The 12975-nt window shown below is 53.9% G+C and overlaps 1 protein-coding gene across 9 annotated transcripts in view; it reads right to left on the bottom strand.

Annotated features, from left to right (window-relative positions):
- Window positions 1-12975, bottom strand: part of MVB12B (multivesicular body subunit 12B) — a 59351-nt gene that overhangs the window by 41517 nt on the left and 4859 nt on the right. For 4 of the 9 annotated variants that reach the window (XM_071817483.1, XM_065854117.2, XM_065854113.2 and 1 more), the window contains 5 exons: window positions 11278-11400; window positions 7640-7747; window positions 5183-5279; window positions 2437-2566; window positions 2020-2136 (listed from right to left, as the gene is read on the bottom strand). In XM_071817483.1, the coding sequence (XP_071673584.1) occupies window positions 2020-2136; window positions 2437-2566; window positions 5183-5279; window positions 7640-7747; window positions 11278-11391 (566 nt within the window). In that variant the 5' untranslated portion in view covers window positions 11392-11400. Of the gene's footprint in view, window positions 1-2019; window positions 2137-2436; window positions 2567-5182; window positions 5280-7639; window positions 7748-11277; window positions 11401-12466; window positions 12585-12975 lie in introns of all 9 variants that reach the window. The other 5 variants (XM_065854116.2, XM_065854114.2, XM_071817482.1 and 2 more) reach the window with 2 other exon arrangements.

Below are 12975 nucleotides of genomic sequence, written 5' to 3'. Positions count from 1 at the left end.
TGACGTCAGGGACCAGAGGAGGAACCACGGCTGGTGCAGAAATAAACCTCTCACAGGAAAAAGTCCTTCCGTTTTGGAAGGTTTTGCTGTGCCGGAGCTCACCGGTGCGTTTTACCGGTTTAGTTTATATCCAGCGTCAGCAATCGTTCTGAAGCACCCAAGCACACCTTCTTGATTTAAAATGATTTTATAGAGCTAGACAGCAGCCGAAGAGAAGAGAAGAGAAGAGAAGAGAAGAGAAGAGAAGAGAAGAGAAGAGAAGAGAAGAGAAGAGAAGAGAAGAGAAGAGAAGAGAAGAGAAGAGAAGAGAAGAGAAGAGAAGAGAAGAGAAGAGAAGAGAAGAGAAGAGAAGAGAAGAGAAGAGAAGAGAAGAGAAGAGAAGAGAAGAGAAGAGCTCCAACACCCGGCTGCCGCTCCTCCCCAGCACCGAACAGCTCACTGTGATCTATCCACGTGGAATAAACCAGGGTAACCTCATCTCTCTATGGTGACGTAAAAATAAGAGGTTACTTGTGACTACAATCTTCCACAAACACTAAGCGTTGAGTAACTTAACACATTGCTGATAAAGTACTAGAAAAGGCTTTCAAGTAGTATGTGTTCTCCGTAATAATGAAATATTTGCACGACGCACCTTTATATACATTTCTATTTCTTAAAAAATATATTGGATAATAAATAATCAGAGTAAAAAAACAGACATGAAAGATGCTTTGAACGATCAGGCTGGTGGTGTAAGAGTTACCTGTAAATCATGAGCGGGGCACGAGCGTGGCGCTGGCTACAGACAGCTGGTTTTTACTAGGAGGCATTAATGTAACATTCAATTATTCCACTGCATACTGGCTGTTTTAACTCAGCCAAATTAGAATACATTTTATATTGACTATTTTGACATTTGCTTTATTTGGCAAGTAAAACAAAACTGATCCAATTTCCTTGCAGCCATTGTAAACCATAAACTGTACAACAAGAGGTTATAAAATACATAAGCCTTGTAAACACTTCTTTTCAGACTGTCGCCGATGCTCCGAGCTCTAATTTTGGCCCTGTTCCCAATAGCTGACGCTGCTCTGCAGCCTTCCCTGCCAGGCCATAAAGTGACCCTTCCGCACTTGCTGATTAAGGGCTGCCATTGACATTCTCCTGCTATGATAATTTTTCCTCTTTATAGTGGAAATCTGCTCAGGCAGGAATTTCTCGCGGACAGAAGATGAAGATGTGTGCTCTCAAATCAAGACATCTCTTCCTCTGATCTGCATGGTTTGTGCTGGGATGTAGCTTGTGGCCAGCGGAGCTTCAAAACAAGGCAGCAGCTCCCAGTGGGACGGCTGCAATCCCCAGGAGCCGCTGGCCCCTCGTCTCTTTCACCTCGGCTGTGTGAGAGGCAAGAAGCCCTGTGCCCACAGCACAGCTGGGAGCGCGGGGAGCGAGCTGCGCGCTGCCGCGGGGACCCAGCGGGAAAGCAACGCCCAGCACTCGAGAGCCCCGGACAGCCCCAGAGAGCCCCAGAGAGCCCCGAGCCGCCGCACCACGGCGCACTGAGTCTGGTCACACAGCCGCGGGGCCGTGAAGAGGAAAAGAACAGGGCCAGTACAAACCACAAGCGGATGATTCTGGAGAATAAGCAAAACCTACGTCCCTATGCACTAAAATCTGCACGAACGCTCCTCCCTCCCTTCGGCCAAGGAGAGAAATGGGCTTGGCTGCAGCTCTGGCCCACACGTGCTTGTGGGAAAATACAACATCCCGCACAGTTTAAAGCAAAGAAAAGTGAACTTTGCTGTTTCGCTTCCCCTGCAGGCTTTTTCTTTCTTCTGACTTCTTCAGCCACGTCTTCCCACAATGGCAGCCAAAGGAGCTTCAGGAGCGAAATACTTGAAGGGACATCACATTCCCTCATTATCAGATCGTGCCACACGATCACTGACACGGTACCCTGCTCCTGCTTCCACCAGGCAGTCAGTAACGACGCAGCACGCGGCAGCAAGCGCAAGGGGCTGCAACGCAGAAACTTACTTGGGCAGGTTCGGAGCCGGCGCCGGGGCCTGGGGAGGAGGAGCGGCCGGCTGGGGAGACTCGTGGTTGCGCGGCACTCTGCCCATCCGGTACCAAATGCCCATGCTGTTCAGCTCCCTGTGTAATCAACACAGAAGACGTGAACACCACAAACGAAGGCTGCGCACAAGCACAAGCATCAACACCAGTGTGTTTCACAAGCACCATGGTTAGGGAGAACCAGACTAATTGGAAAAGAAAAACAAAGCAGTCGGTTAATTCCTACATCAAATTCAGTAACACTTGTACTTATATAGACTTTTCTAGCGATGAGCTTCAGCTCTTACAAACTACTACTTAGTAATTGTAGGAAAACAGGGCACTTAGCCTCAGCACAACTGGATTCACACCAGCAGGTTCTGGAGGGAGGGCACCTACCCGATGAACGTGTACTGCGGAGGGGCCTGCTTCGATCTGCCCAGGATGCGGACATCACAGATCGCTGCCTCTGTGGAATCGCGAGGGATGAACTTAATGCACAGCCTCTTCTTTCTGAAAGCTGTTTCTTCTGCAAAAACAACCCAGGACACAGGGTGGGTTCTATGCAAGATTAGGGTATAAATGTTATTTATTGTCTCTCCAGATATTAGACAGATAATTATGGCAGGAACTAGAGTCAAAGAACAGCTCCGTGTCAGCAGCGCAGACAGTGCAGTGCCTTTCAGTGACTGGAGAAATCGTCCATCAGGAGCTGTGTGTACACCGCGTGACATCTGTCACCATCCACGCGATACACCGACCCTCCCCGGGCAGACACCACGTCTGCCGCAGAGCGCCCACCACCAACAGGAACCACAGGTGGATTTTGCACTTCCACGTACTCTCACATTTGCCTTCTCTTTCCAAGGTAACGTCTGCCTTGTTTCCATGTTATCCATCAAGAAAAACTCGAGCCCACCAGAGTTAAGGCTCATCTGTACGGTGAACATGCACACAGATATACCCGCACCCCAGTTTGGGCCGGCGGCGTGACTGGGCTGGCACTGGCACAGCCGCGGGCGGCGGGACCGGGCTGGCACTGGCACAGCCGCGGGCGGCGGGACCGGGCTGGCACTGGCACAGCCGCGGGCGAGCCGCGTGTGGGCACCGCGGCCGGGCTCCCCCAGAGCGCCGCCGGCAGCACGCCGAGCTGTCTGTTGTGAACGCGGCCACTTGAGAGACGCGACAGCAGCCTATTGATAAACTGGAAATCTAAAGTGCAGACACCGCATTAAAATCTGGAAACAACTACAAACAAGTGCCTGCAAAATAAAAACCCTTCAGTTTAATATGGATAAATATCCTCCAGCTTAAAAATATGCTCTCACTTCAACAGATGGCAAGCAGCCCTGTCTCTGCAGGCTCCTCCAGTTTGCAAACCGCACCTTGGAGAAGGCAATCCATCCCGGCCCCGGGAATTCGCTGTGGCACGGGCACCGATGAAGGCGCAGACAGCGCGAGGTGCGTCACGCTGCGGCACCTGTGCACGCGGCTTTGCAGCCACACTGCTGCTTTTTAGAGACGTTAAATACCTGTATCCCCAAAGTCTAGTCTCCTGCTCTGGAAAACTAGGGCTTTTATTTGAAATGCCTGACACCGATCTTAGGAGCCGAGGGCTTAAGGCTTCCGCATCTGAAAATTTTCTCAGAACCTAACAAGGAGAACCATATTTAATATATTTACTACAAGTCAACTGCCACTTAGAGAAGAGCACAGTAACGTGTATAATCACAAATTAAACTCTGACAAAATCAATGCCTCTTATTTCACTTTCACAGTAAGTACAAAGCTGACTGTTTGCTTTTGTCTTTGGTCTCTTTCACACTTGGCTGGAGTCTGCAGCAAACTTGGTTTAGAAGCTCGATTCATTAATTACACATGCTTAACCAGAGTTAATTTTAAGTAAACATATTATAAACACTCAATCGAAATGTGTTCATTCATGCTAACGGGGGCAGGGATACGTACCACTTCATTAATACAGACCGTGCCTCTGCTTTAAAGATTGTACGGGTCGCAACCCAATGCATTTTAAATTAATTACTAAGGCCCCTCCCACCTTTCTACCAGGACTCCCACCAGCACTCCAGCAGCACAGGGAGCGTCCGGCACTGCCAAGGGCGAGCAGGACACGCCGTGACTGTCCCCGCACCACGCGTGCCAGGGGCTGCCAGGGAAAGGGGTGACCCAGGGAATGGGAAACGGGCTGCAGAGCTCCCCACTTCCTGGTCATGGCTTCAAATCGGACCAGCAGCGAGTGGAAAACCATCCCCGTCTGCTGCAGATCTGGATGAACTACTCCCTGCAGAGCAGGCTCATCCTGCTCCTAACTGGGCTGGATTTCAGCCCTGACGAGCGCGGGCAGCAGCGCCGCTCTCAGCACAGCCGCACGGCCAGCACCCGCGGGCAGTGTCCCGCAGCCCCGCGTCCCGCAGCCCCGCGTCCCACAGCCCCGCGTCCCGCAGCTCGGCCACCGTGCTTCCCAGGGGCTCGTCCAGCCTCCCTGGGGGTTCCTTCAGCCTCCCCAAGGGGTTCATCCAGCAGAGCGCTGCAACCAGACCTGGCTCCAGCGAGTCTCAGGGGACCTGAATGCACCGTTTGGGAGTTGCTGGCTTAAACGCTGCAGCAAGGCCATTCCTGCCTTGCAGAAACGAGGATGGTGTTTTCCCTGGACATTCCACTTGTGCTTTTCCTCAGCAAGCGCAAACACCCCGCACCACCCCCAGCACCTCCTGCCAGGCCACGGGCCTTTGTCTGCTCACGGAGGGAGGCGCAGAGCCAGCGTGCATGGAGCCAGCACCACGAGCATGTGCCTTTCCTTTCGGCACCCATTTGTGAGCACCCCTCAGCACCACAGCTCTGCTCCCTGGGCCTAGCCCGTCCTTGCAAAATGAAAGGACGAACTGCCCTGCCCAGAGCTGTGCTGCTCTACAGGCAAGCGGGTGACAGGGGGGCGCAGCATTAAGAAGCCTGAACAGTACAGGAAAACCAAAGGCTGTTTATGGTGGTCCCGAGCTGCCCCAACGTGCCGGTGTAACCCCAGGGAGCAGCGGTGCTGCGGTGCACAGCCCCGCATCGCCCCCCACACAGGCACCGCCGCAACAGCTGCTCGGAGCACAGGACTGACAAACAGACACCAACTTACGAGTGTCGATGGTCTCCTGGATGGGGATGAAGCCCACCGGCAACGTGTCCTTGATATCGATGAGCTTCATGTCAACCAAGACGTTGCCCAAATGACTCTTTGGAGAGAGAAAAGAAACAATTGACTATGACAACATCACCAAATTCCAACCCAGCTTTTCTCACCCACTAAACCCCAAGACGTCTTGTCATTGTATTTGACCATCAACTTCAGCAATGGTAAGGAGGTACCAAGCCAACACATGCAACTGTCACCTCTGCAGGAACCACGTGACGATGGACCGGGAGATACCAGACAACCTGCAGCACCTGTGGACTTACACCTTGTCCACTGCTGTATTTTTGGATCCTCGGAAGCACAACCAAATTCTTGCCTTTGGAAACACATCAGTTCAAAGAATTAACTCCACTAACTCAGCCACTAAGCAGGTCACTTAGTTCTCACACACTGCACATCTACAGCAGCAACATGACATTTCCGTGACAGTAACAGCAGAAAGCATTACAGGAAGATAGTTCATGCAGACACAGCCAAAGTTATTACATGCATTAGCTAATTAGTGCTGAATAGACATGGTTCTAGCTCCAAACACAGGCACACTCCAGAAGAGCAGGCCATTTGGAATGAAGAACTTCATTTGGAGTCCACATGAATTCTGAACTGATGCCTCGTCCTATTAATCAAGGCTTGAAGAGCTCAACACACAATTCAGAATGACAGCCTCCACAATTGTTTAGAGACCAGGTTTTCTTTGCAGTTCTCGTTAAAGCTGGTATTGCTGTCAATAATCCGGACTCATGTATGGAAGAAAACCACACTTTACTTACTGCACAGCCTTGATAAACAGAAACGCAATACAGAACGATTAAAACTTCATCCTGAGCCATCAAACGGTGTCTGTGTCTTTCACTGTTACTGGCTGTTACCTACCTCCTTTAGTTTTCATGCAGCAGAGCATTTCAGGCCCCTCGCCCACGTGGAGCCCGTGGCCGCACGAGCGCACGTTCTGCCCGGTGCGGAGGTCTGGCCTCGGGAAACCGCCCTGAGAGGAGCGGCTGCTCCGCCGCCCATCGGCACGGCCACGATGTGCCAGGAGCACCGGCCCCGCGCCAGCAGCGCCGCTGCCCACGGGCTGCGCTGGGAGCTGTGCCAGCAGCGCCGTGGCTGCCGTGCCGCCGACACGGGGGCTCGCACAGCCCGCCCGCGGGACACGGCCGCTCCTGTCACACCTCCCGTCACCCCCTCTGACTCGCTCCTCGTCAATGCGAGGAACGTACGGCCAAACCGCGCCGAGCAGGGAGTCCTGCCAAAGGCCCGACCCGCACCGGCCGCGGGTACTTACACTGTCTCTGGCAGCCGGCAGCTGCTGCTATCCTGTAATTATTTCTGACAACCTCACATTTAAGGTAGCCACAGATAAACTTAATACTCGAATCATCACAGATCCTTCTGTGCAATACCCTCCCTGCCTATTCTGGGGCTATTATTCCTGCTACTGCAGGTACTCCAGGATGAAAAGCACAGTTATTGTCGATCCCTGCAGGAAACGATATTTCCCATAGCTCTGGAGCTTTACTTGAGCCTGAGGCAGGCGGGGAAGCGGATGCAGGTGAAATGCAGGAACCCAGAGCCCTCTCTCCTGTCAGGACCCGTGGCGGCCTCTGCGGCCACAGCTGTTCCTCTGTTCCCACTGCTGGTGCAAGTGCAAGTACAAAATGGTACCTCCACACCCTGACAACTGAGACACTGAATATCCAAAGGACGACAAAAAGCAGGATTACCCACTAGATGGAGTGCATTCATTGTAGAATTAAACAGTTCCTCAAAAAAGAGGAAGTTTTCACACGAGCCTGAACCAAAGCCGCTGAAAGGCACCAGGCGCTGGCTGTGCGTGGCCTCTCCTCCGCAGAAGACGCGCGCAGCAACGGCTACAACCAGAAATCAACTTATGCTTAAGAGCCACACTAGAAGATTACAAGAGTATGGCAGCATATGCACCATGTGGGCAAATTTTCAAGACTCAGTACCAAAGACAACAAAGACAGAAACGCCAGTCCTGCAGGAAAATACGCACGATGCCCCTGGATTCAGAAACGAGCTTTTCCTCCGTCAGCACTACCTGCAGCGTTTGCTGCTCTAGGCAATTAGAGCTGAAGCTCATCAGGGCCATGAGCACGCAGCGCTCGTCGCTGCAGCGGGGACACCGGCGTGAGGGGGGAGCTGGAACATGAGCATGGCCTTTGCTGCTGCTTTCATTGCAGATTTTGCCAGCTATTTCTTTCCATAAAGAACACAGACAAAATGCAAATATCTAGCTGCTGCCGTTTGCCTCCTGACTCACCCAAACTCAGCGAAATGCCTGCTTGAATCATAATTGGCTCCATAAAACGAATCATCTCACGGGTAAGAGCATACCAGGCACAGACGCAAATCATGCAGATACCCAAACGGACTTACATTTTCTTTTGAAAACGATCTCGTGAAGCACAGGTATCGTGTGACCTTGGATTTAAATAGGCCATCTTTCCAGAGGTCAGCATCCAAGCCATCTGCTGTTTGTGCAACCTGGAAAGAAGAGGCAGAGGGGGAGAGGAGACACATGAGCCAAGATAAAGTTAATATATGTGCAGTGCTTCTTCCTCAGACCTCTTCTAATTAACGGCAGCCCGAACTCTCACTGCATCTCATTAGTTTCTTCACAAGGTGCAGTGCAAAGAACTTCCAAGAGGAGGTATAAAAAGAAGTTCTAAAAATGCTGTCTCTGGGGAGTCTGTTGATTAAAGATGCTCCGAGAAAGGCTGTCTAATGAGGAACAGCGACTTGGGCTACAGCCTCCAAACAACAGTTTGGAACAGTCAGCATATCGAGGCGCTCGTTACCACCCCACGCGCGGGGAGAGAAGGCGGCAAACGGGAGAAGGTAGCAGACATAAGACCACCCCACCAGACTAACGCCCAAGCGATGGCTCCCAACAGGGGATCCCCTGCAGCCCCGCTGAACTCTGCCTGCTGCCCTCGGCCGGGCAAACCGCTGCCCTGCGGCTCCGCCAGCCTCGTCAGACTCAACTGACTCAACCTTGGCCCTGGAGCAGCCTGATAACAAAGCGCTGACATTTGTTGTTCCTGTTCGCACCCATGTTTTGTTGAGCAGAGACTGCAGAGGGCTCAGGAAGCGAGAGATGTGTGCTGACACGACCCTCCAATTATCCAAAGCGCAGGGGAGAAAAGCGTGTTTATTGTCTGATCAGCAAAAGGAGCAAAGTGCATTGGCCGCTCTTTGTGTTTCATCAACTGCTGTTCGCAAGCCCCTGCTCAGCTCGAGCCCCTTTGTGACACGTTCTGCAAAGCAGCATGCACCATTTTTGAATAGCAACATTTTCAAACAGGATTTGGTGGGCAGCCAGGCTGGCCCGACAGCCAGTGGGGCAGCGCGGGGGCCGGTGCCGCTGGCAGCTGACGGCAGGAGCCACCGGTGCCAGGCCTGGTGCACAGCGCTGCCCCTTGGGGACACGGGCCTGCTGAGCAGCCACTCGGGCCCCGCCGATGCGTCCCCCCCGCTGAGCTGCCTGTCCTGGCAGCACCAGGCACCCTCGGAGCCTCGCGGGACGTGACCAGCGGAGCAAAAAGCAGCCAGTGGCAAGAGCTTGCCATGCCCGGGCCCCACAGGAATGCCAGCCAAACCACTCCTGCTTCTGCCAAAATGCAACCATCACAGGCAACATCCTCAGCAAAGCAATTAACCCTGAGTGCTCTGCCTCCACATCATCCAGCTGAAGACTTTTTCCAAGCCTGGAGAATGCAAGCATGCATTAACTTGTCGGAAAATTCACAGGGAAAGAAAGCAGAGCAATATAAACAGGAAACTTCTTACATCATCTGCTGGGCTCCTGCAGGCAAGGAGGATCCCGCCACCTCTGGCGGCAGAGCGGTGCCCGAGCAGCGCGGCTCCGCGACGGCAGCACGGGCAGGGAGCCGGCCCGAGCAGCTGCGGCAGAGCTGCCGGGCACCGCGCAGCCCAGCTCACCACGTCCTGCACTTGGCTAAGAGGAACGTGCGGGACAGAGGACACAGGACCCGACGTGGGGCACCCAGCACCCCAGGCACAAGGAATGGTCCTTCTCATGGAGCTGGGGGAAGACACTCCTCGAGTACGTTCTACAAAGAGATGGACTTGATGGAGTGACACCCAGTAAGGACGGTGTCCCCCAGCCCAGCCTCCCAGCACAGGGTGATCTCCCCACTGCCCAGCAGTCAGCATGGAGTTACTGCTACCACACACAGGCCTTTGGCAAACGGGCCCCCAAGCCGCTGGCCCCACGGGAGGGTCTGCCCCACCGAAGCTGTGCAGGGCGGCCCTGGCTGAGCGGCACCTGGGGCTCTCGCCCTGGAGCGAAGCTGCGGCTGGAGCTGGGTTCAGCCTGCAGCCAGGAGCTGCGCAGGAACCACACCTCTCCCACCCCAGCTCCTGCCTCCCACCTCTTCTCCTTTCCTCCCCACCCACATGCTCAGTCCTGCCAGTTTGGGCAGACCGTCAGGAATCTAAGTTCAGGCACACTCTGTACACTGGCAAAATCAAGTCTTTGGTGTGTCACTGTGGGGCGGGTTTGGGCACCAGGACATCCTGTGTGACATCAGGCGGCAGTCAGAGCAGCCCCATCGCAGCAGGTGCCGCGCGGTGGGAAGGACACGGACTGCGGACCACGGCACCCGGCAGAGCCAGACTGGTTGTCTGCCGCACAGGAGGCTGGAGGAGCAGGCGTGTGGGAGCCACGCTCAAGGTCCGGCACTGCAGACAGCGGGCACGTCCCCACGGCCAGACTGCTGGAGCCAGGGCCAGACCAGAGCGGTCTGCAGACAGAGAGGGAGGCAGCAGAAGCAGAGGAAAGGCGGCCTCCTCCATGTGCCCCCTAGGAGAGAGCGACCCACATTCACAAGCATTATTACAACCCCACTGTAATTGGATTAAGCCACAGGAAGACTCTTTTATCTTGTTTAGTTTAAACTGCGTTAGCGCTGAAGCTCCCTATTAAACCACAGACAGGCTATCTAGGGTGAGCGCTCTCTCTGCCCAGTCATTTAGGCAGAATGCAATTCTGTTATCGCAGCTCTCACATTGTCCCGTGCTCCTTTATCAGGGCAAGCAGCTAATTACACAGCCTGGCTCACACAGGTAATCAGCACTCAGAAAAATGCCGTAAATGCAAAAACCTTCCAGGCCTTTGAGGAGCCTTTTCACAATTTCCTCTCTCGTGCCCTCACTTCAGCCTGATCCATTTTCTCCCTTCTCACACTGAACAGGGTGAGCAACAATCTGGAGTACAAGATGTGAGCAAAGCCTCAAGTCAGCCAGCTTCCATTCCTGACACAGAAAGGTGAGCAGACAGACTATGAGCCGAATATTTCCATACAGAGCTCTGCAAGTCCAGTATTTTATGACTTTTCACCGTTTGGGACACTAATCTATGGCGGGGGGGGGAGGTCACGTTGTTGGTTACACAGCAACCAAGCCACGGAACAAGCTGCTGTCAAACAGTGACCTCCCTTTACCCACTCAGGCCTGCGTGCGCCGGCCCAGCTGCTGGCCAGCCTCCCGCCAAACCCAGCCCAGACCTCTGCGTTCCGGCCATCAAAATCATCCTTGCAATTTCAGCTGGATGCGAAACTCTTGCTTCCCATTCTGGAGCTTCTCATCATCATTGTGCAGTGCTGATATGTGGGATTAAACAGCTGATGTGGGATCCATTTATGCAGAGATATAATTTGTGCAATACTTAGGACTCCTTCAGGATGGATGTTACTAGGATTATTAAATTTGCATGCCGCAGTGGCCAGCTGTTTCTCAAAGCCCCTCCTCCAGGTAATTAGGCTCCTCCGGAGGGGCACAGATGAAGTAGCGCGATTGCACCCACAAACCTCCACTGAGGGAAAGCACTAAGTGCCGTAGGCTGAGAGGTGGGTGGCTGGATATCAAATTACTTCTTAAAGCACGTGTCTAAGGCAAGCCCTCTCTGGAAGAAATGCTGTTCCCAGCAAAGTAAAGCCTCATTAGCACAGAACCAAAGCATTAGCAGCGGCAGCTGAAACAGCTCTACTTACTACATCATAACCTGTCGGTGCTCGGTTCCGGGACGCAACCACACCGACACCTGTGATGGGGTCCATGGGCACGTCGGGCAGGGCATCGGAGAGGTCCCGCACTTCAGGCATCATGGACTGATCCTGAAAGAAAGGAGCGGAGTTAAAGGGCTGCTCGGCTGCCCAACCCAGCAGCAGACAGAGCAGGGAGAGCCCGCATACATGCCACAGTGCCTGTGCTGACACACCACGGACTGCCAGGTTAAACACAGGATTAGGCCAGACACACCTTCTGCACTTTCATTTACTTCTGATAAGAAGGTGCATTTGTGCAATGCCCAATATGTTTGGAATTTAGGCAAGCAGCCTCCTCTGAGATTAATTTTGTTGCTTCCAGGGTACTTAGCATGGGCTGGTCGCCATCTAGCAACGATGGGAAAACCCAGGCTCATTCGCTTCCCTCCCACAGAGCAAATCTCACCCCTGAGCAAATCTCACCCCAGTCAGGCTGGCTGAAGCAGCTCTGCCATTTTAAGCAGCAGGAAATCTGCTCCCAGGGGCTTCACTGGGAGGTTCCCCATCCATTATGGGCGTTAGACACGCTGGGGGTGCCCCCGCGAGTCTTCAGTCCCATCACACCCTCCCGAACCAGACCATTTCCATGTAGCAGCACAGATGTATCTGGCGCCGTATGCAAAACCGCGCTTGCTGCAGAGCCTCAACACCAGGGCAACACAGATGAAACAGCACAGGACGGTCTGATGCAAAGCAGACAGAGGCCCTGAAGAGGCCCGAGCATCTTCCAGGAGAAGGGAGACATCACCGCGTACTTCAGGGAGGGAGATATGCAAAGGGGACAGAAGCGGGTAAGACCAACCAATTCCAGAGAGATGCTGTTGCAGGAAGCAGGAGGAGAGGACAAGAGAGCTGCTGACACAAGTGCCGAGGAGGACGGGAAAGGTGGCACTGCCTCAGCATGTGGGCTCCTGCAGAGGCAGCCAGCCAGGGCACGTCCTCTCCGCTCTCAGGCAGGAATGCCCCAGGAAACCTCCCCCCACGCACCCCGAGATAAAAGAGCAGTGCTTTGTGTAAACAAGCGCCACTGCGGCAGAGCCAGACAAGCGGTGAACCAGAGCTCCTGAATCCAATTCCCTCCTCAGAGCAATTAAACCCCAGCATTTTGAGGCCGTGTAGACGGCTGGTTACTTACTGCTTCTAGAAAAGGCAGAGGTGAGTGCTGGTGCCAGTGGGACCTGGGTTTACACTTCACAATGCCCAGTCTGAGCAAACATCGTGCTGCAGGCAATAAAAAAGAGCAAGTCTGGGCCCTATGTAAATAACGATAATGTCATACCAACAACCAGGCCACCTGAGGAGTCTAAAATAACAGAAACCAGTGAACAGTAATGGTGAAAACACTACTGCCAGCGAACCAAGCCTGGGAGAGGTTTCTGCTTCGGCACCTAGACAAGTACCCAGCACGCACAGAGCACGGCGGACCCGCTCAGCTCCCTGCGCACAGAGCACGGCGGACCCGCTCAGCTCCCTGCGCACAGAGCACGGCGGACCCGCTCAGCTCCCTGCGCACAGAGCATGGCGGTCCGCTCAGCTCCCTATGCAGTCCAAGCCTCCCAAGCACGACCAGACGCGCAGCCTGAGCCGCAGGGCTCCCCGTCCCGTCCCAGGGGCTCCCCGTGCTCGGGGCAGGCAGGAGCGCGG

This window comes from Patagioenas fasciata, chromosome 20 (assembly GCF_037038585.1).
Source record: "Patagioenas fasciata isolate bPatFas1 chromosome 20, bPatFas1.hap1, whole genome shotgun sequence".
NCBI lineage: Eukaryota > Metazoa > Chordata > Aves > Columbiformes > Columbidae > Patagioenas > Patagioenas fasciata.
Note: the sequence above shows the minus strand (reverse complement) of the source record. Positions and strands in the feature narration are given on the sequence as shown.